General features: G+C 36.0%; 1 protein-coding gene across 2 annotated transcripts; it reads right to left on the bottom strand.

Moving 5' to 3' along the window:
* Positions 1 to 1,537: 1,537 nt before the first annotated feature.
* tspan11 (tetraspanin 11) lies at positions 1,538 to 21,018 on the bottom strand. Of its 2 annotated transcripts, XM_048155658.1 has the most exons (9): positions 20,606 to 21,018; positions 18,342 to 18,433; positions 13,531 to 13,722; positions 11,462 to 11,536; positions 11,156 to 11,260; positions 10,133 to 10,291; positions 9,387 to 9,473; positions 6,798 to 6,922; positions 2,860 to 2,995 (listed from the first exon to the last, which is right to left on the bottom strand). In XM_048155658.1, exons 2-8 carry the CDS (start codon positions 18,426 to 18,428, stop codon positions 6,845 to 6,847), a joined length of 783 nt encoding a protein of 260 aa, XP_048011615.1. In that variant the 5' UTR covers positions 18,429 to 18,433; positions 20,606 to 21,018; the 3' UTR covers positions 2,860 to 2,995; positions 6,798 to 6,844. The 2 variants fall into 2 exon arrangements, with proteins under 2 accessions (XP_048011616.1, XP_048011615.1); XM_048155659.1 differs by lacking the exon at positions 6,798 to 6,922 and having other exon boundaries at positions 1,538 to 2,995; positions 20,606 to 20,989.
* Between the last annotated feature and the right edge of the window lie 1,068 nt (positions 21,019 to 22,086).

Raw genomic sequence — 22,086 nt, 5'->3', positions numbered from 1 at the left:
GCCAAAGTCACATGATTTCAGTAAACTAGGCTTCGTTACATTATAAGTGTTTCAAAAGTTCAATGGTTCACTACTGGGGGGGGAGTGACTTTACCAATTTGATATGTGCTCCGAACCACTGATTTGAAACAAAAGATTTGTAAAGCTTCGAAGCTTAATGAAACTGTGTTTTAAAAATCACCCATCACTAGATATTGTTGAATAAAATCATTATTTTGTTTTTTTGGCACACAAAAAGTGTTCTCATCACTCATATCATTAAGGTTGAACCACTGTAGTCACATTAACTCTTTTAAATATGTCTTAAGTAGCTTTCTGAGTATCTGAAAGTGTATCTTGCTGGCAATGCAGGCCTCACTGAGCCATTGGATTTTATCAAAAATATCTTAATTTGTGTTCTGAAGATGAATGAAGGTCTTATAGGTGTTGAACGACATGAGGGTGAGTAATAAATGACAGAATTTTCATTTAAACTAACCCTTTAAAGGACCTATTAGCCTGCGCCATCTAGAGTTTCATGACAGAACTTTGTAGATAGATAGATAGATAGATAGATTGATTGATTGGTTGATTGATTGGTACATAGACAGATTTTCCACTTTCCATAACTCGCAGTCAGCTGAAATGAACCATCTCAGATAGGCATGGCATTACTCAGGTTTGAGCTCAGGGTGTGTATGTGTGTGAGGAGCATTATGTATCACCAGCTGTCTTCCATTCACTCTCACTTGTTGGTAATGTTAAACAGGGGTATGGGGTGGGGGTGCTAAGCTCGCTCATATGCTTTACTTGGTTATGTATGGTTTCCTGAGGAAACGACAGGAGTGGAGGAGGGATTTTGGCCACAATAATCCACTTTATTGGTTTTGGAGTGATCAGATGGATGCTTGACAGTGTAACTACATCTATGGATTGCTCAAAGCACACTGGAAAGTTCTTTAAAACACATTGTGCATGTGGGTGAGCTGAAAACATCTGTTTATTTAGGTTGCATAAGTCATCATTACTCCACCCTAATTGAATTTGTCAGTAACTTGCTCATAATGGATGACAGAACAGATAAAAATGAGTGCAGCTGCTATGCCAGCACAAGATTACTCTTAAATAGGCAGAAAAGCACAAGACAACAGCAATAACTCAAAGTCTTATATTAATGCACACAAATCCATATAACAATGACATTCTGTGGCATCATCACAAAAAGGCACCAGGAAATTAGCTTCCTCAGTTTTGTTTGCAACGAGGGAAAAGCATTACAGATCGAATGTGCATCTGACAGGAACAGAAAACAGAGACAAATTTATGTGGTCAAATGTAAAGACAATCTGGATCTGGATATTATCCGGATATTAAAGTTATTATCCGGATATGAGTGGCTGCATGTCAATGGGTCTTTGCTAAAAGAAAAGCACATGAGAAACGGGTGGATTTTCAATTTAAAGTTGAAGACGAGTTCTTGTCCTTGAAGCAAGCTTATGCACTTGTGTTTGTCTCCATCTACTGGCTGAAGTGTGTCAGTACAAGCAGTCAACCAGAATACGTCAACAAAATACGTTTATTAGAAGAACATTTTTAAAAACATTCAATAAACATACAGCTGTTTCAGACAGAGCTCTACTGCCCACAAAATGATGCAATAGTCTTAAGGCAAAGAATTTATGAAGTTATCAGAGCAAATGGTGAAATAACATTATGAATACACATTCAATCTACAAAACACATAACAGTATTCAAATAAAAGATCAGTACAGCTATTATATCAACTAATGGGATGCTTAAATGTGTATTTTAAATCACAATCTACAGACTTTCTTGCAGCCCTGATGAGAGATTGCTAATTTGCACAATGTTTTACTGACATTTTAAAATATGCATCTGTCATTAGCATAAAGCAATTGGATTATATGCTAATCAGTACAACAACAAAAAACAAGAATGTTACATTAAATCTTTTTCTTTTTCCTAACCATTTCCCCCAAATGACATTGAATTTCAATAAGGCTTATGTTGCTGTGGCAACTACATTAAGATTTTGCAGCTGTGATTTGTATTGCAATGCAATGGAATATTGCTCATTCTTTTCCTTCGATCACCCGGGAGTTCATCAATTCAATGAAAGCTCTTATAAAATCCACTAAGCATAATATTCAGCCAATCCATCTGAGGGATATTATCAAGGTTCAAAAAGCACCTTAATTTTTTTTTGTTTGTTTTGTTTTAACTCGTATGAAGTATGACACAATTGGCAGAATTTGCATTAAAGGAATTAGAATTTGCAAACTGATCTACAATTCAGGAACAACTAATGAAGATCCATATATTTAAAATAAGACACTTACTTCCTGTTTGGCCATATTATATATATAATGTAGACATACACTTTCTAGTCTGTTTTAGGAAATAATGACATTTTCCCCCCGAATATGAATACCTACACTTCCTGAAACTTTTTAAACAGTGATCTTTCCACAGGCTACATATATATTTTTTAGGAAAATATAATAATAAATGGACTTCAACCCATTTTTGATGTTGGTCCAGTGTATTTTTGAGCCCATAAGGAGGTTCCCACACCTGTTTGAGTTATAGCAGCACATTGCATACATTTAATATGAGCAAATCAAAACAAATATGAGTTTCATAAAAATATATTTTGATATATGATATTATAATTTACTCAAAGTAAAAAATAAATGTCATTTCTAACTGCCTCCTTGACATCTAAATGACCACAGGGCGATATATGCCACAACTATTATGATCATAAGGAGGCAACAACAATAGCAACATTTGTCTAAAAATGTGGCAAATGAAAGATAATAAAGCCCTCATATTGATGTTAGTGCATTTGGTCATGCAGTTTTAAATGGGCACAGTAGTAAGGCCGCGTATGTGTGTGTTGGAGCGTCAGGAAAGGCATATACGTTTCCGAGCATCAGTATGGGTCCAGTTTAATTCGCCTGTGCAGGCAACAGGTGAACACCATTCCACATATCTGAAACACACACAGACGAATAGAAATCAAATGTCACATTAAAATGATGAAGTTTGGTCCAGATAAGATGGCCTGTCTGGTCAAATACTCATAATAATTTGAACAGAATGAGACACTGGCAGGCATCAAGCAGCAGTGCATTTGATAAAAAGAGCCCCAACAATATTAGAGTGGATAATGAAACAAGTCTTGATGTTTAGTATTTCTTTTTTCAGTTAATTCAAGAGCAGATATGACCGATGTGGCCTTGTGGCAATTGTTGAAACTCTCTTTATAAAAGGCTTGAAGAAAGAGGGAAGCGGTGTACAGTTACCATGGAAACTGAGGTGTAAGGCAGCTGGTAGCAGTGTTGTTGTAATTGGGTCAATTAGCATGTGTGGGAGTGTGTGTTTGTGTGCACGTGCTTGTATGAAGGCTACAGTGTGTAGGTAGAAGCAGACCAGTGGTAAATCTCATAATGAAGAGAGCATAAACATTCATTTTCATATTTCAAATCAGCATTTTGCTTTTTTTAAATGCTGCCATGGTGGCAGAATAATTCACAGCAACAATCTTGAGATTCACACAGGTGAGACTGAGAGAGCATTTCTTGTTGTAAACTTTGTGACTGCATAAAAACAGCCTGAGATGTTCTTCTAGCTGTTGTAATCCTGGGAAAAACAACTCAAAAACCTGTTTAAAATATCTTTAGGTGATAAAAATATATAGCTGCAATCCTCTACAAACTCAGTCTGCAAGTTACAAAACCTAATCTAAAAATATATAGTGTTTCAACATCTCGCCAGGCTATATTTTTTTTCTGTATCTCTGGAAAAAGCAAATCCGAAGACAAATCGGAAGCCAGGTCCTGGGAGGGCTTGTGGTGGGCGATTATTTCTACAAAAATGATGGAGCCTCATCATCCTACCCACAAACACAGAAATAAACCAGAGCTGGAAGTGCAGCTCAACTCAAGTATTTCCTTCCCTTAATAATGTTCTACTTTATAGGAAAAACAATAAACTTTAAATTGGTTAATCTGTAGTGAATTGTAGGGTAAACGAGCATTTATGGCACATACCAGTAAGGATCTCTAGTTTATGAGTGTTTTTTGAGGTTTAAAATGAACCTCTGGGAAATGTAATCTTTGTGTCAACGTTTGGTAGTTTATGGACTAAAAATGGGGTACATTCATATGTTGGTTTATAACCAAAATAGACTCAAATATATTAAAGTTAAGATTTAATAATATTGGTTTTTCACCTTTTCTAATGAAACCCTACAAAAGACAATAGAAATCGCTTAAAAAGTGAAAATTATGTAATTTACGCACCCTAATCCTAAACCAATACAATCATTTTTCTTTTGAAGATATTTCACAGAATGTCAAAGCTGCTCTTTTTCATACAATGAAAAAAAATATGGACTTATTTTATGAAAGCTTGTTTCCACCATGAAATAAAAAATAAAATCTTACAATTCTGACTTTTTTAATTGCAATTGCGAGACAAAGTCAGAACTGCTAACACGCAATTGTGAGAAAAAAAGTCAGAATTGCGAGTTCATATCTCGCAATTCTGACTTTATAAGATGCAACTGCGAGTTCATATCATGCAATTCTGACTTTATAACTCACAATTGTTAGTTTATATCTCGCAATTCTGAGAAAAAAAATCTGAATTGTGAGTTAAAGTCATAATTGCATGATAAAAAAAAAACTGAATTGCGACTTTATACAATTCTGACTTTAAATCTCGCAATTCTGAGAAAAAAAGAATTGTGAGATGCAAACTCACTATTGCGAGAAAAAAATGTCAGAAATGTGAGATAAAAAGTTGTAATTACATTTTTTGGCGGAAACAAGCTTCCATACGTATTTGTCCTTGGGGTGTTCAAGTCATTGACAAAAGAACTATTGATGTCAAAACTGAATATTTAATAATGCAAATATGCAAAAATCACAGTTAAGAGATTTTAAAAATACAACAGCAAATAATGACAAAAGTTTGGGGTTGATAAGTTTTTTTTTAAAGGTGCTAAAGAGGATCTTTTCGTCGACTGAGAAACCAAAGACTGTTAGTGAGTTTTTTAAATGAGTGCATGCGTAAGAACAACCCCCCTCCTTCACAGCTCATTTCGAGGGAACGCCTCCCAAAACTCGTGCACGAGTATTGGAACACGAGTGTTTACCACCGGTATTCGCTGTGTCGTGTTAGTGGATTCATTATGTCGGACTCACCACAGGTAACTCATAATCTGCAGTTGTTACTCCTGTCTCCTGACAAAAACATTGCATGCGGCGCCTGTGGAGTGTGGAAAGTTACTGGAGAGCGCAGCCGCGCACGTCTTGCACAAGGAACGTCATGGCAGTGAGTGACAAGCCAGAGGGCCAATCGTTTACGCGATGATCGCATAAACGATTGGCTGATGTTTTTAAGGCCCTACCTCATGCACAGATGATGTATATTAATATTATTCCTTTCAGTGCACCTAATAAATAGTATTTTATCAGTTAGTAAAGACAGTTTCAAGTAATATTGCAAAAATGTATAAAACAAAACAAAACATCCTCTTTAGCACCTTTAAGTTTTTGAAAGAAGTTTTATGCTCACAAAAGCTGCATTTATTTGGTCAAAAATACAGTAAAAACAGAAATATTGTGGAATATTATTACAATTAAAAAATATCTGTTTTCTACTTTAATTTGTCATTTATTCTTGTAATGAAAATTTTCAGCATCATTACTCCATTCTTCAGTGTCACATGATACTTCAGAAGCCATTCTAATATGCTAATTTGGTTTAAAAGTTTACAAGAACAGCATTTATTTGAATTAGAACTTTTGTAATATTATAAATGTCATTACTGTCACTTTTGATCAATTTAAGAATCCTTGCGGAGTAAAAAAAATGTTTTTTCAGAAAAAAAAAAAAACTGGTCCCAAACAATTGAATGGTAGTGTAAATACATCTTTAAAACTTTTAAACTAAGCTATCATCTGACATTAGCATAGTGCATAAAATGAATAGACTATTTTATGGTGCTTTTATGCCTTTTGTCATTTTATCATCTGAAACACTCATTCATTTTTCTGGAAAAGAGCAGCTAGAAAATCTATAAAATATCTTCTTTTGTGTCTATTTCATTTTCAGCTTTAATAAGCTTGGTCTTTCATGTGACTCTCTCCTATGTTATAAAGCACTGAGTGAGAAGCAGTATTATTGCTCTCTGCCAGGACTTCTAATGCTACTCTAGAAGAAAATAAATCCGGATGAAAAGTGGGATTAACTTCACCTGAGAAAGGCACAGCAGACAACAAACTGAGAGATGAGACTTATATGCAATCAGCAGACCTATACAAAAACCAAAAGAAAAAAGTCTTTTTTTTTTCTGAACAGATATGTTGACACCTTTGAAACTTCTCCTTTCCAACAGTCTGGGTCCACGGGGAGGGATATAATAGACAGGAAGAGAGAAGCCTGAAATAGATCGGACACACTGGGAGTCTCACAGCAGGTTGCGGGCTGAAGGTTATATCAGGTCTGCACAGTCCAAGATGAGGTGCTGATTCAAAAAAACGTATTTGTAACTGAATGTCTTGAAAAAATTCTTTTAAAATACAAATTATTAAAATAAAATGCTATTCAGTGCCATTAGTTTTGTTCCCTTTTGCCATGCAGCATTCAGCATGTGTGGTTTAAGAGTGCTGGTGTCATGCCAAACACATACACATAGAGCATGAGGTGGACATGAGGTGACAGGAACAAGGCACATCAACATGCACACACACACACAGACGTGAGCATAAACTCAAACAGCCGACCTTCTCATCGCATATCGGTTCAGGAGTCAAATATTGGCACTAGCCAATCAAACGTCAGAAAAGTCCTCTTCCTCTTCTTTATAAAGCAGATAAATAAAGCAGGCAGTCAGCACTGCTCCTATTAGCTACAGGACACACACACATACAGATACACACACACACACACACACACAGATACAGACAAAAAGAAAGAGACAGAGAAAAAGACAAACAAAACCAAGACAAAACAGAGACACACGCTGTAATTTAAGACAAACATTACAAATCCCTGAAATACAGTGTTCGCTTCAGACAATCTAAGGAAAAGATGTTTGGGCAAGATACATAAAGTGTCAAATAAACAATGCACTGATTCTTTTTTACCCTGACATGTTCTTTTCTAAAGATTTAGAAAAGATCTTTATTAACTCAGTTACACAAGTCAGTGTGTTTTCTAGTTTTATTGGTTGTATTATTGAAAAATTCAGCTCTCACTCGGCTTTCACTCTAAATAAGATGTTTTTATATTAGATAAATACTGTAATTACAGAATTAAAAAGTTTCATCTCATAGTTACACATTTATAGATATTGATTTATAAGATATTGACCCCTTGATTTTGTTAGTAACTTCTGTTAGCAGCTTGACTAGTTTACTATTATAATACTACAAATAATGAGTAGCTTGTAGCTTAGCAAGCTACAATTTTAAAGTAGTTTCTTCAACACAAACATTTTGTTATGTTATGAATGTGAACTGTAATGCTGTAGACCCCTGAGGAGCAGCACTGTTTACTGCCATAATGACAGTAATAATGAAAGATCATCGAAGAGGATTAATTTAATTAGCGCTCCCAATAGAGAGCTGCTTCAAACCACTTTAAGGGTTTTTAATCACTCCAGAGCTTCACATTTCCTGGATGAAATAATCACATGACCAGCAGCTGAGACTTTGATGCTGGAAACGTGCTCATCATGAAGTCCTTACATACACTCTAAAAATGCTGGGTTAAAAACAAATCAAATTAAAAACAGCATTTGGGTTGTTTTAACCCAGTGGTTGGGTTAAATTTTCACCCAAACTGCTGGGTAGTTTTATTTAACTCAACTATTGTTTAAAAATTGCTGTATTGCTTGCTTAAAATGAACCCAAAGTATGTTGTAAATGAACATTTATTAATAAGTTTAATAAATAATTATTAAACAATAAACATTTATTAAATTGCTTATTATTAAATGATCACCTTTTGATTATTATTGTTATTGCCTCTAGTAATTATGTGTCTCATTTTTTAATTTCCAACCTATTTTGGGTTCATTTTAAGCCAGTCATATAGTAATTTTTAAACAATAGTTGGGTTAAATAAAACTGCTCAGTACGTTGGCCAAACATTTAACCCAACCGCTGGGTTAAAACAACCCAATTGCTGAGTTTGTCCATTTTCAACCCAACTTGGGTTGTTTTTGACGCAGCATTTTTTAGAGTGTAACATCCAGTATACTACGTAGTAGTCAATACACAGTACAGACTGCATCCTAAGCACTACATCCCATACACTACGTAATGCATAATTTACACCAAAAGCTTGTTAGAACCAAAACCAATGAAATTACATGGAATTACATTTCATGATTTTGTCACGTCTGGTTAGGCAACTTTAACACATAATAGTGCCAGTTGTTGTATTTCAGATCAATGCATGTCTGACAACAAACATTAAGATTCACATACAGACTAAACAACATATAAAAACATATACCCACTACCCACTAAAAAGTGAAGGACATGGATAAACTTCTTAAAAACATAATCTATGGTCATTATACATCACTCCCAGCTCAGAGAATCAATATGAGGTCTGAGCTGGAGTCACATTTCAGTGGTGTTTATATACAGAGTTTATTCAAAGGAAACAGATCAATGGCCCTCTGCACCCCTGCAGTGAATGCAGCAGGCTCACCGTGAGATCTGCACTTAAAGCTGAGAGCTCTTATCTCTCTTTCTTTTATTTTGTCAAGCCTGCATGTGGTCTCCACCTATTTTTACCCAGCGGGCAGAGCTCCGTGTGACTACCGTGCACATTACCGGTCGAGGGCAAAAGCAGAGTCCATTAAACGATTGCCCTCTGGTCACTGCATCAGCTATTTTGGTGAAGGCTTTCATGTTATTGAACCACATCAGAAGACCTCAATGATCCATGTTTCTACTGTTTCTCTAAGGTATGCCTCATAGTAATTGGACATAAACATCACTGGAAAGTTCTAAATGTTATAATTTTTTTTTTTTTTTTTTTTGAAAATGTCCAATCGTTTCACTAGATTAGACCCTTATTCCTCGGCTGAGATTTTGTAGAGCCCTTTGAAGCTGCACTGAAACTGCAATTTGGACCTGTTGGTAATTGTTGAAGTCCACAATATGGAGAAAAATCCTGGAATGATTTCCTCAGAAACCTTTTTTTATTTCTTTTTTGTATTCCACAGGAAATCCAGATTACATAAAATCATATGGTTTTGGAACCACATGATGGTAAGTAAATAAATGACAGATTTTTTTTTGCGTGAACTATCCCTTTAATTGCACATTCCACCTGAGGAGGAGGGAGGGGCTTACCTGTAGACAGGCCACTCCTATCCCTACAGCTCCAATGATGAGCAAGTGATCCGCCAGGAACTGCTCCAGTTTAGTGATACAGCCGCCCTGTGAGAGACCACAGCATTATAAACTACTTCAGCTCATAAATGTATATCATGTGCTTGTCTTTTCAGTGTCAACGCACATATGTGGATTTGTAACTTGATTTATTTTGCAGAATGATAACTGCAGAGTTTCAGATATATGGATGATAGGGAGATTTTTTTTTTAATTGTGTGATTTACAAGACATTATTGTGAATACTGCAACAACATACCGCATATAGAATAATACTAATGGCTCACGAAAGGCTTGTAAAAGCAGTGTTGTAATGTATTATGTATCACACTGGAGGTCTGTTCCCAAAGAATACATACCGAGAGCTTGGCAGCAGTTCACTGTAGTGTTACCTCACACTTCACAAGCTCATATATGTTACCAGTCGCACCTGTCTGACTCACAGCTGTGCTTTCATAGTCTAAATTACACCCAGGAGGCGTATCAAACACTTCATGATGATATGTTTCACAGGCGCATTGTAGTTCCCACAGACAATGAGGAAGCATCTAAGGCTAAGCATGTGGCAGCTTTGTCTCAAACCTTTGTCTCATTAACAAAGTTCTGTGTTTTGTAAAGGAAATTAAGTACAGATGAATATACAAGAATGATCAAGTTGAATAAATTTTATGTGGAGGATGATTTGAGATCAACAGTGTCAGACCCACCTCCACCTTGTAGATATTGGAGGGGTGGTCTCTCTTTCCACACTGAGGGGTGATGGTCTTACAGCAGCTGTCAGGGACCAACCTTGACTCCGCCGCCTTGGACATGATGTACACACTGTGTGTCCAATCCAAAGAGTTGTTGCTCCCACAGCACTTGAACTGCAGGGAGAAGGTGAGGGAATTATGGTTATTTTACAATTAGGATCAGTGCGCAAATTGGCCCGGTATTTAAAAGACATGGAACACCTGTATTTCTGCACTATTCTGTTCACAGTTGTGATTTTACTTTTTTTTTTTTTAGATTTATTTTTTTGGCATTTTTGCCTTTATTATGATAGGACAGTAAGCAGACACAAAGTGAAGTGGGAGAAAGAGAGAGGGGGATGGGATCGGGAAAGGTCCGCAAGCCGGGACATGTCAGCGCGCTGCCCACGAGGCTATCGGCACTGACTTTACATGACGTTTAGGGGCAGTGTATTTGTTTAGTGCATTCAGTTTAAATTAAATTAAAGAGCAAATAAAATAAAATAATAAAATAAAATATTAAATTAAAATGAAATTAAAAAAAACAAAAAAAAACAAATGTGATGGAAAAAATAAAAAAAATACATTAAAATAAAAATAAAATAATATTAAATAAAAACAAAATAAAAGCAAAATAAAAATATTATATTAAATTTTTAACATAAAATACAATTATTATATAAAAACAAAATAATGTTAAATAAAAATAACATAACATAACATAACATAACATTAAATTAAAACAAAATAAAAAACATGAATTAAAAACGAAATAAAAACAAATAAAAATATTTCTAAAAAAAAAAAAAAAAAAAAAAAAATCCTACTGGCACTGAATTTTCCACTTCTAGCACTGATTAGGATCATTCATATTCTGTTACCAGCTCACAAAAATTGCAAAAATATAATACAATATAAAAATCATTTGCCCTAACCACATACTCTTGTCTTTGGTCTCTAATCTAACCAAATAAAATGCTAGGATTTGGAGTTTCTCACATCCTGCTGTAGTCTGTCCACAGATTGAGTGATGCTGTCTTTTCCAGGTTGAGCATAGTTCTCTGTCATCGTCTTGCTCAAGTGCTGCTTCAGCTCTTCACTCAGCTGTGAAAGACAGAGAGAAGAGAAAGAAAGAGAGAAATGAACAAAAATAAACAGAGAGTGAGCAGTAGGCAGTGTCATCACTCAAATGTGTCATCTGTGCCAGTCGGGTACGGTGCTACCACTAGATCCATCATAAAAGCAATTGGGAGTTAGTTCTTTAGAGCTTTGTTTTATAGCAATACTATCTAAAGTTTCACTCACCGCCTGGTAATAAACATAGGCCAGAACACCAGCCACCAGCTCAATGAGGAAGATCAGAAGCAGACAGGAGAAGTACTGTGAGAAGACAGGAAACAATGAGCAAATACAAGCAATAAAATTTCAATATCAACGGATCTTTTGTTCTTTTTCCATGCAAGTTTAAATGGCTTCTCTAAAAGAAACACTATCTTACAACAAGGATGTTTTATACACACATCAACACAAAGTGCTTCAAAATGTAACAATATTTGCACTGTCATGGGGATAAAGTAAATAAAATTGGTTTCTCAGAATTTTCTTGCTCAGAGCTGCCAGAGCTAGAGACGCCTGACAAATGAAAATAAAAGACACAGTGACATTTTCCTCAAAGGAAAATAAAACAATAAATGACTAAACTGAATAAGCTGTCACAGTTTACTGTGGGGGGAGAGCGTGTGGGTGATAACAACCACAAATCTGCCTTTGAACATGTTTTCAGGAAAATATTTTTCATGGCACAATAATTAAAAACAAACCAACCAACAAACAAAACATTGCTTTAGAGATTATACATAACTCACAATGTCTTTCTATGAATACACTGATTTCTATTTTAATTGCAAAGTGAGTACTGAAGTTGAACTGAACAGTTTGTTTTCATCACTAATCTACGGAAGATTGTTTTCGCCACTGAATAAAAAATTTAAAAAAGTAATTGCGACTTTTTATCTCACAATTCTGAGCTTTTTTCTCGCAATTGCAAATTTATATCTCACAATTCTGACTTTTTTTCTCATAATTGCGTGATATAAACTCACAATTCCGAGTTATAAAGTCAGAATTGTGTGATATAAATTCAGAATTGCGAAGAAGTCAGAAATGTGTGATATAGTCACAATTGCGTTATAAAGTCTCAATTGCATGTTATTAAGTCAGAATTGTGAGTTATAAAGTCAGAATTGTGAAAGTTCATCTTTTTTCCTCAGAATTGAAATTTATTTAACTCGTAAGTGCAAGTTTATATCTCACAATTCTGAGAAAAGAAGTCAGAATTGCGAGAAAAAAAGTCAATTGCGAGAGAAAAAATTCTGAATTGCTAGTTTATATTTTGCAACTATAAATTTATAACGCACAATTGTGAGTTTCTAACTCGCAATTCTGACTTTATTGCTCACAATTGTGTTTATATCTCGCAATTCTGTGAAATGTAAACTACAATTGTGAGAAAAAAAAGTCAGAATAGTGAGATAAAAAGTCTTCAAACAAGCTTCCATAGTAATTAGCAGAGTCAAATGTAAGCAAAAAGCAGAAATGTGCACATCAAATTATGCGCAGAGACTGTAAACCGAGCCACAGACTCTAGAGATGCCATGAAACAGGAAACAAATGTTCTGTCAAGGTGGACGTGTGAGAGAGATTAATAAATTAGGGCCAAAAACACACATACTGTATAGGCCCACTTCTCTTCTAGAGGTCGAAAGAAAGGACAGGAAGTCCAATGTAATTTATGTAAACACCTACAAGAGCACTGAAGCAAATGAAATGAACCAATTCAAGGTTATTCAAACACAACAGCGCGCTGAACAGCTGTTAACCTTACGGCAGCTGTCGCATGTTGACATTTATGCGTATATATGTTTTTTCCCCATAATGCAATGCATTCAGATCAGACCAGAAAGGACCAGCATCCTCATTACTAATTCCTACCGAGGTTGGCGCTCCTCCGTAGATTCATACATCTGAGCGAGAGTGGGCTATAAATAGGACTGCTGCAGTGGCAGTCACAACCTTGCTTGTCTCTTTCACTCCCTCGAACAAACACAAGGTACTATCTTTTTTTAAAAAATGGTGAGAAAGCAGATGCCTGTCAGCTAATTTGTCATGGCTGCCATGGAGCCTGTTCTACTTTGTCTTTGGACACTCATTGCCGCCCACCCCAACTTACAGGCAACAATAACTGAGCTGACCAAAAAGAGACTGGGATCTAAAGCAATTACATCTAATGAGTGGAGCACAATGGAGAAAGTGGCGCATCTGGCAAGATTACGACCTCTCAGTGTGGCCTTTGACATTCATCTCCTTCCTCTCACCGTGGACAGACAGCTCCTCTGCTCACGAATGACGGCACAGCAGCCCAAGAACCCAGTGACCATCACCAGCCCCCCGGCCAGGATCAGGATGTAGGCGGACACGGCGAATGTACTGGAGGCTAGTAGGCTCAGGTACTCTCCTTTATCGACCAGCGTCCAGATCCCAACCCCCATTACCACCCCACCGCCCATCTGAAAGAGAAAAATACATTGCAGGATATCATAGTGCAAAGAGTTTAAAGGGGTCACATAAAATGAAATCAAACTTTTAGAAGTCAAAAATTGGTTCATTCCAAACATCCAGAACCTTGAATTCATCAATACATGACAGCCTACATTTTGAACCTCTCATAATGAAAGGTTTGCTTACTGAAGAATGGGGCAGCACAAAAAATGGCCTGTTTAATTCTAAGGGGCAGGGAGAGAGTAAAAAAGGTGAACAATGCCTACTCTACGTCTTGTCAACAGTAGAAAATAAGCTGTGTTCTGCAAAGATTTGACCAGCTTTATCAGGCACCTGGGACACAGGAAGTCCTAAGTTTCTGGGGTCATTAATTAGCACTTTAATTATTATTTTGAACTAATTTATTAAGGTGTTAGTACATTTTGAGCCTGTAACTAAGGATGCGCTACCCGTAATTTGACCAGCTTTATTAAACAGTTAGTTCACCTAAAAATTGAATTTGTCATTAATTACTCACCCTCATGTCTTTCCACATCTGTAAGACCTTCATTCATCTTCAGAACACAAATTAAAGGTGCCATCGAACGTTTTTTTACAAGATGTAATATAAGTCTAAGGTGTCCCCTGAATGTGTCTGTGAAGTTTCAGCTCAAAATAAAAAAAAAAATTTAAATTAATTTTTTCAACTGCCTATTTTGGGGCAACATTAAATATGAGCCAATTTATGCTGCTGCCCCTTTAATTCTCGTGCTCTCCGCCCACGGAGCTCGCGCTTGCCTTAAACAGCGCATAAAGTTTACACAGCTAATATAACCCTCAAATGGATCTTTACAAAGTGTTCATCATGCATGCGGCATGCATGCTTCGGATTATGTGAGTATTGTATACTGTTATACTTTTTTCTATTTGATTCAGAATGAATTTGAGGCTATGCTCCGTGGCTAATGGCTAATGCTACACTGTTGGAGAGATTTATAAAGAATGAAGTTGTGTTTATGAATTATACAGACTGCAAGTGTTTAAAAATGAAAATAGCGACGGCTCTTGTCTCTGTGAATACAGTAAGAAACAATGGTAACTTTAACCACATTTAACAGTACATTAGCAACATGCTAATGAAACACTTAGAAAGACAGTTTACAAATATCACTAAAAATATCATGATATCATGGATCATGTCAGTTATTATTGCTCCATCTGCCATTTTTCGCTATTGTTCTTGCTTGCTTACCTAGTCTGATGATTCAGCTGTGCACATCCAGACGTTAATACTGGCTGCCCTTGTCTAATGCCTCAATCACGGGCTGGCATATGCAAATATTGGGGTCATACATATTAATGATCCAGACTGTTACGTAACAGTCGGTGTTATGTTGAGATTCGCCTGTTCTTCGTAGGTCTTTTATACAAATGAGATTTATATAAGAAGGAGGAAACAATGGAGTTTGAGACTCACTGTATGTCATTTCCATGTACTGAACTCTTGTTATTTAACTATGCCAAGATAAATTCAATTTTTAATTCGAGGGCACCTTTAAGATATTTTTGATGAAATTCGTGCCACAGTCAAGGTCCAGAAAAGTAGTAAAGACATCGTTAAAAGTCAACGTGCCTGTAGTGGTTCAACCTTAATGTTGTGAAGTGACAAGAATACTTTTTACGCTTCCGTGTAATACGTCAGAACACCGACTCATTATTGGCCGGCTCCTGCATCAGCATCACACGCATGCGTCATGCTGCTCATGTGAACAGCGTCGACCAATAATGAGCCAGAGTTCTGAGTCGGACGTAGAACCTGGAAGTGCTGAATGTAAACAGCGTATGAGAATGACACAGAAGAGAAGATATTGTTGAAACATTTTTGTTTTGTTTTTGCACACAAAAATTATTCTCTTTGCTTCATAAAATTAAGGTTGAACCACTGTAGTCACATGGACTATTTTAATGATGTCTTGATGTCTTGGACCTTGAAAGTGGTGGTTAAATTGCTGTTTATGGAGGAGTCAGACACCTCTTGGATTTCATCAAAAATATCTTAATTTGTGTTCTGAAGATGAACGAAGGTCTTACGGGTGTGGAACGACATGAGGGTGAGTAATTAATGACAGAATTTTCATTTTTGGGTGAACTAACCCTTTATAATAGTATAATAGGGACATTTTAATAAATGTAGGCTTTTGACTTTTTTAACAATGTGGAAAGTGGAACTGAGGAGAAAAATGAAATAAAAGAAATATGATGTGACACCTTTGATAAGAAATAATGAAAAAAATAATAAAGTGTTAAAATTAAAGACAAACAATTATGAAAACTCTAGGTTTAGACAGATGGCTGAGGACAAACAATGATGTCGTTGTAGCTGGAGTGAGAAAATAATGCAGTTAATTATAGATATAAAGCTGAAACTCCTGTTTCAACTAATAAACAACTATTTCATAGTTTGACTGGCTTGTTATTATTTAACAAACTCAAATAACCATTAATTTACCCCTGAGATTTCAGCACAGGTTAATTATCCACCTGTGTGGTGCTGCGCAAAGTAAACACTCCATTAATCTATACACACACACACACACACACACACACACACACACACACACACACACATTTAACCATTTTTCAGATTGATCCAAGTCAGAAGCAGAGGAAATTCCAACAAGGCTCTTCCTTTCAACACTCCCTGCACTTTCCTTGACACTCTTCAGTGCCAAACTCAAACAACAGCTGTCCTAGAGTCCCATTGTCTTTCATGCCTCCTGAGCAGCTTGCATACAGTGAGAACTTTGAGTTTGAGCAAGAAACTCTGTCTTTACAAAAGCTCTGCATTGAAGGAATCACTAGATTATATACTGAATATGTATTTCAGAGGTTATGCTTTAAATAGTTCACCCGAAAATGAGTCATTACTCACTCACCCATGTTTCAAACCCACGTGACTCTTTTTTCCATGGAACACAAAAGGTTATATATAAAGTGTGTGAGATACAGACAGAAATACGTATGGACCACTTTTTATGATGCTTTTGAAACTCTGAAGCATTGTAATTGCATTAAAGAATTAGTTCACTTTCAAATTCACTAAAATTTCCTGATAATTTATTCACCCCCATGTCATCCAAGATATTCATGTCTTTCTTTCTTCAGTCAAAAAGAAATTAAGGTTTTTGATGAAAACATTCCAGGATTTTTCTCCATATAGTGGACTTCAATGGAGCCCAAACGGTTGAAGGTCAAAATAAAATAAGGGTCTTATCTAGAGAAACCATCGCTCATTTTCTACATTTTTTAAAATTTTATACGTTTTAACCATAAATGCTCATCTTGAACTAGCTCTCTTCTTCTTCTCTATTAGAATTCCAGCAGTGTAGACACTGCTAAGTGCATTACTGCCCTCCACAGGTCAAAGTTTGAACTAAATTGTCATATACAATATGCTAGTGCAAGTATATAACAATTAGTTCAAACTTTAACCTGTGGAGGGCAGTAATACACTTAACAGTGTCTACACTGCTGGAATTCTAATAGAGAAGAAGAAGAGAGCTAGTTCAAGATGAGCATTTATTATTATAACTTATATCATTTATTATTTTTTATTTATTTATTTTTTTAGAAAATGAGAGACGGTTTCTCTAGATAAAACCCTTATTCCTCGTCTGGGATCGTGTAGAACGTTTTGAAGCTGCACTGAAACTAATCTGACCTTCAACCACCGTTTGGGCTCCATTGAAGTCCACTATATGGAGAAAAATCCTGGAATGTTTTCATCAAAAACCTTAATTTCTTTTTGACTGAAGAAAGAAAGACATGAACATCTTCGATGACATGGGGGTGAGTAAATTATCAGGAAATTTTAATTTGAAAGTGAACTAATCCTTTAAAAAGAAAATTCTTTAAAAGGATTCTACAGATGAAAGATTTGGCTTGGAGCAACATGAAGGATGGTAAATGATTACGAAATTTCATTTTGGTGGACTATCCCTTTAAATCAGTGAATAAATGCACAGGATTGTGCATTCTGGTTGAAGGTGTGGTTTCTGACTCATTTCCTGACCTTCTCTGTCTCATCCAGGATCTATGAAAACCTAACTATCTAATGCAGAGAAGTACCTACAGAGATACATTTGATCAAAGAATACTTTATACTGAGGGACGCTTTTGTTCAGACAGGTTTATTTATCTCCATTCAGATTTACTTTTGTTTAAAAAACAAAAACAAATTCAACCCTAGAGGGCGCTGTACTTGTTGAGCTCAGACATAGGTGGATGGGAAGAGGAAGAGAGAGGGGGAAGAGAACGGAGATGAGAGAGGAGATGATAGGAGATTTAAATTATGAAATCCTCTCATGTCATTGCACTTTTTCATTCACATACACACTTCAATCTACTTGTAATTCGGCTCTCGTCGCATCTGATATTCCATAAGAACAGCTTGAAATCAACACAAAACGCCATTCAAAACCATTTAAAGCAACTTTTTTTCCCCCTCTGAACAACAGGCATCAATGAATTATTCATTATAAGACCAGAAATGTGAATTGAGAAAGTACATTTTGATTTCATGCTGATATTTCATGTTAAACACAACAAATTTTGCAGGTTTAAATAGCAAAGTGGATCTCAGACTCACCCAGAAGAGGAAGTTGAAAACAAAAAGGAGGTACTTGAGACACACTGTGATCCAGTCGTCCTGCTCATCCTTATACAGGCTGCCCATCGCTCCTGTTGGAGAGAAGAGAAAAAAATAAATGAAACAAAAAAGGAGTGGTGGATAAAGTGGTGGATGTTCACTCTTTGTTAAGAGACAAAATGAGAAAAGGACAAAGAGGAGGAGGTGGGCAGGAGCGTAAACAGGCTTTTGGAAAGATGGCAGTCAAACACTGTTCTTTTCCATGACATGTTAATTAACAGCTGTGGCCTATGGGTTTCTGCCACAGACAGACGACATGCTCCATCTCAGGGCCTAGTGTGGAGGCGTTGCATGTCAAAACAGCAGCCATGTATGGGTGCTAAAATGAGGGCGTTTGGTTTGAAATGGCTGAAAACGCAACGAAATAACACACAATCCAACCCATAGCTGGTTTTAGAAATCTCGAGGACACCGAATGCAGCACCGGATTAGAAAAGTGACTGACACGTTCTGTTTCAGATCACAGACTGCAGACTGGTTTATAAAAAAATCCCTGCTATAATGGATTTTTGTGCCTAGATTTTCAATGTAAGAAACATTGATTTCTTTTGGATACGGAGGCATAAAGAAGTAGTTCAGAATGACTGAGGGGACATATTGATTTTCTGATCACGTGTTGCAAATGTATGGAGAAAGCCCTCACTGTGTGTCAGTATAGTAATCACTTAAAGTGCTTTTCTTAAAGGGTTATCTACCTGTATTGAGCAGTAAATACAGATTATTTATGATACTGATGAACTCCGAATGCAAACCTAAGTATATCACTAAGTTTGGAACTATGATTTAGTAGAAAATAATGTTTTATTCATTGCATTTGCATTTATTATTTACCTCATTCTGAAGGTCTGCCTGATAAACACACACTATCTTCTTATCCACTCTGTTGACAGACCAGTGGCTTTGCCTGGGATTTGAGACATTTGGAGGTTTTGTGTTGTTATGGGATACTACGAGTATTCAAAGAAGTGTTTCAAGAATTTTAAGGAAGCCTGGTCTTCTTATTTACTCCATATACTGATTTATTTAAAAATACTGCATTATTAAACTATACAATGTCGCTTTAAAAAAAGTTTCATTATTGAAAGATTTAAAAGACGATTAAACTTTAAACCATACCAACGCCATTTATTTATTTATTTTGGGAAAAAAAAAACTAATATATAAAATAAAATTGCAGTAAAATCTTACAGAAACATACCTGAAATCTGCTTGTACCATAAAATATACTGTTAACCAAATAATACAAGGGTTATTAGAGAAAACATAACATAAAACACATATATTATCAGAAGTAATGTGTTATACAGGCTTTTTAATGTCCTTTTATTATTTTGCAGCAAATTTTAAGGTAACATTTTAATATATTTTTGTTTTTGTGGTCTCTGGTTGTAGAAGGGGTTTCGGCACAAGCTTAGACATATATGGCTAACTTAAGTGTGTGTGTTTTTTTTATACAGCAGGGTACTGTGTTCTTGAATATAATGTAAACATTCACTGTAAATTATGTGGTAATAAAACGTTTTACTTAAAAATAAATAGATAAATAAAACATAAACCGTTTCTTACCCCAAAATATTTACATATATTGTCCCATTGGGCAACATTTGTTTCTGTAAGGTAACAGTATGTTATCTTTTTCGTTCAAACTAACATTTTTAAAGATAGCATCAGGTATGCTTAACGGTTAAAGTTGCAACCTTTATTCCTACAACGTTTCACTTTCGCTCTGTTTCCTCTCACTGTGCTCAGGGGACTTTGTTGTGGTTTCCTCTCAAACAACTGACACGTCAATCGATTAAATAAGCCACGGATGCGGTGTGACTAAATACGTTACCGTGTGAGCATTTACTCCTCTGAGCATTTAATTAATTAAAATTCACGTTATTACGCTCCTCCTTCAACACCCCACATACAATGAAAGCAATGGAGGTTGTCCCGAAAAAAGAGGACATGGTGGTTCAACGCAGACGATTCTCTTTCTTTCCTCCCCCGGACTTTCCACTTTCCGCAAAGCGCATCTGTCGCGCAGTTACATTGATCCTGCGACACTTTAAGCACTCATGAACATAAACAAACCAAAACTGCGTGGTGTGATGTCCACTTTATTTTTTTAATAGAACCTCCTTCTTTTATTCCATGTTTGGGACAAGCACCAAAGTCACTTTCCATTGCATAAAGAGAAAACATATCGTGTTTAAACTTACCTTAACAGCAGATAAAGGTCGTTTTCCCCAGCGAGGCTTGTTGCTCCGGAGGCGTGTGTCTGTCCAGTCGGCGGGTCAACGCAGGAGGATGTGAGGAGGAAATGCAACTACAGCCCGCCCCTTCATTTCATGAGATTAAATACAGCGAGCTGTTCATCTTCAAAGGCTGCTCGGGGACTAAATAACTGTTATTAGTGCTTTTAAGTAAGTTGCCTTGTCTCATTCTCTGAAAAAAAAAAAAAAATCAATTATTTTCCCTCCTGGGATTGGATTTGAACTGGACTCTGTTGTCTGCAAAACAATGCTGTTGAATACTGTAAATAATCGTAGACATTTTAAAAGAATTCTACTGACTCCAAAAATGTTTAGACCTAAATTAAAGATTTATGTATTTGCATCCATTTGGATTATTTAGTTCTAACATAAACAAACTAATAAACAATAATCTTTTTCTTACTTAATCTCATTTATTATGCTTAAAGAAACAAGAAAATATGCATCAAATTAAGTGTATTCGTTTGTTTATGTTAAAACTGTTAAATAAAAATGGATAGGGATTTTATACTTACAATACATCGTAAATTTAGTTCTAAATATTTTTGAGTGTTATCTTTTAAATACAAAGTGTCGGGATAACACATAACAAGTAATGTGAGTTACGTAATCAGATTACTTTTTTAAGTAAGGAGTAAAGTAACGCAGTACTTTCATATTTACAACGATAATACAATTATACTTTATGTATTTAATCTCACTTTATTAACTAGTGTCTTTGCTCCTGAACTTTGATCATGATGGTCCATACTAATAAGCAAAAATTACTTAATGACGGTCACATTTGTTTTTATTGCTGAAGTAAAAGTGTTGGGCTGCATCCGAAATCGCATACTTCCCTACTATATAGTAGGTGAAAAACAGTATGTGACAAAAGACATATGTCCGAATTCACAGTATTTATCAAAGAGTAGGCATGAAGTACCCGGATGACCTTATTCCGACTAGATTATTAAGTGTACATGATGAATACTTTACTATCCCATGAGGCCACGGGAGAGGATTTGTGAATGGCGGTGAAGCAATGTTACTGACACTGGTAGGTCATGTGATAAGGGTGACATGGTGAATGTAGTGTGTCCAGATTACATTCATACTACACACATTCATACTATATAGAACATACTTTTTTAGCGGTCGTAAAGTACTTATTAAAAATAAGTACCTACTCAAGCGAGTATGCGATTTGGGACGCAGCCTTGAACTTTCTTCTCCTGTGTCCTGTTCTTCTGCAGTTCAGAATGGCATTACAGCTGAAAGGCTTGTCTGAGCCATGCCCTCTATTGTACAGGTGTGAATTTGCATTTCCTTCAGCTTGAGGCTTTGTCATTTCAATTTTGGGGTGAAAGGTCCTTTACATTAGCCAAAAATATATTTTTTAAAAATGTATTACAAACAAACAAGCAAGCCCAGGTGAAAAAAGTAAC

This window comes from Megalobrama amblycephala, linkage group LG14 (genome assembly GCF_018812025.1).
Source record: "Megalobrama amblycephala isolate DHTTF-2021 linkage group LG14, ASM1881202v1, whole genome shotgun sequence".
Lineage (NCBI taxonomy): Eukaryota > Metazoa > Chordata > Actinopteri > Cypriniformes > Xenocyprididae > Megalobrama > Megalobrama amblycephala.
Note: the sequence above shows the minus strand (reverse complement) of the source record. Positions and strands in the feature narration are given on the sequence as shown.

What these genes read in the sequence shown, in the direction of transcription:
- tspan11 (XM_048155658.1), bottom strand. Translation starts at nt 18,428, where the DNA reads ATGGGCAGCCTGTATAAGGATGAGCAGGACGACTGGATCACAGTGTGT. An exon ending in AGAGGAGCTGTCTGTCCACG is followed by an intron (nt 11,537 to 13,530) that starts GTGAGAGGAAGG and finishes GTCTTCTCACAG; the next exon opens with TACTTCTCCTGTCTGCTTCT. An exon ending in CCTATGTTTATTACCAGGCG is followed by an intron (nt 11,261 to 11,461) that starts GTGAGTGAAACT and finishes TGTCTTTCACAG; the next exon opens with CTGAGTGAAGAGCTGAAGCA.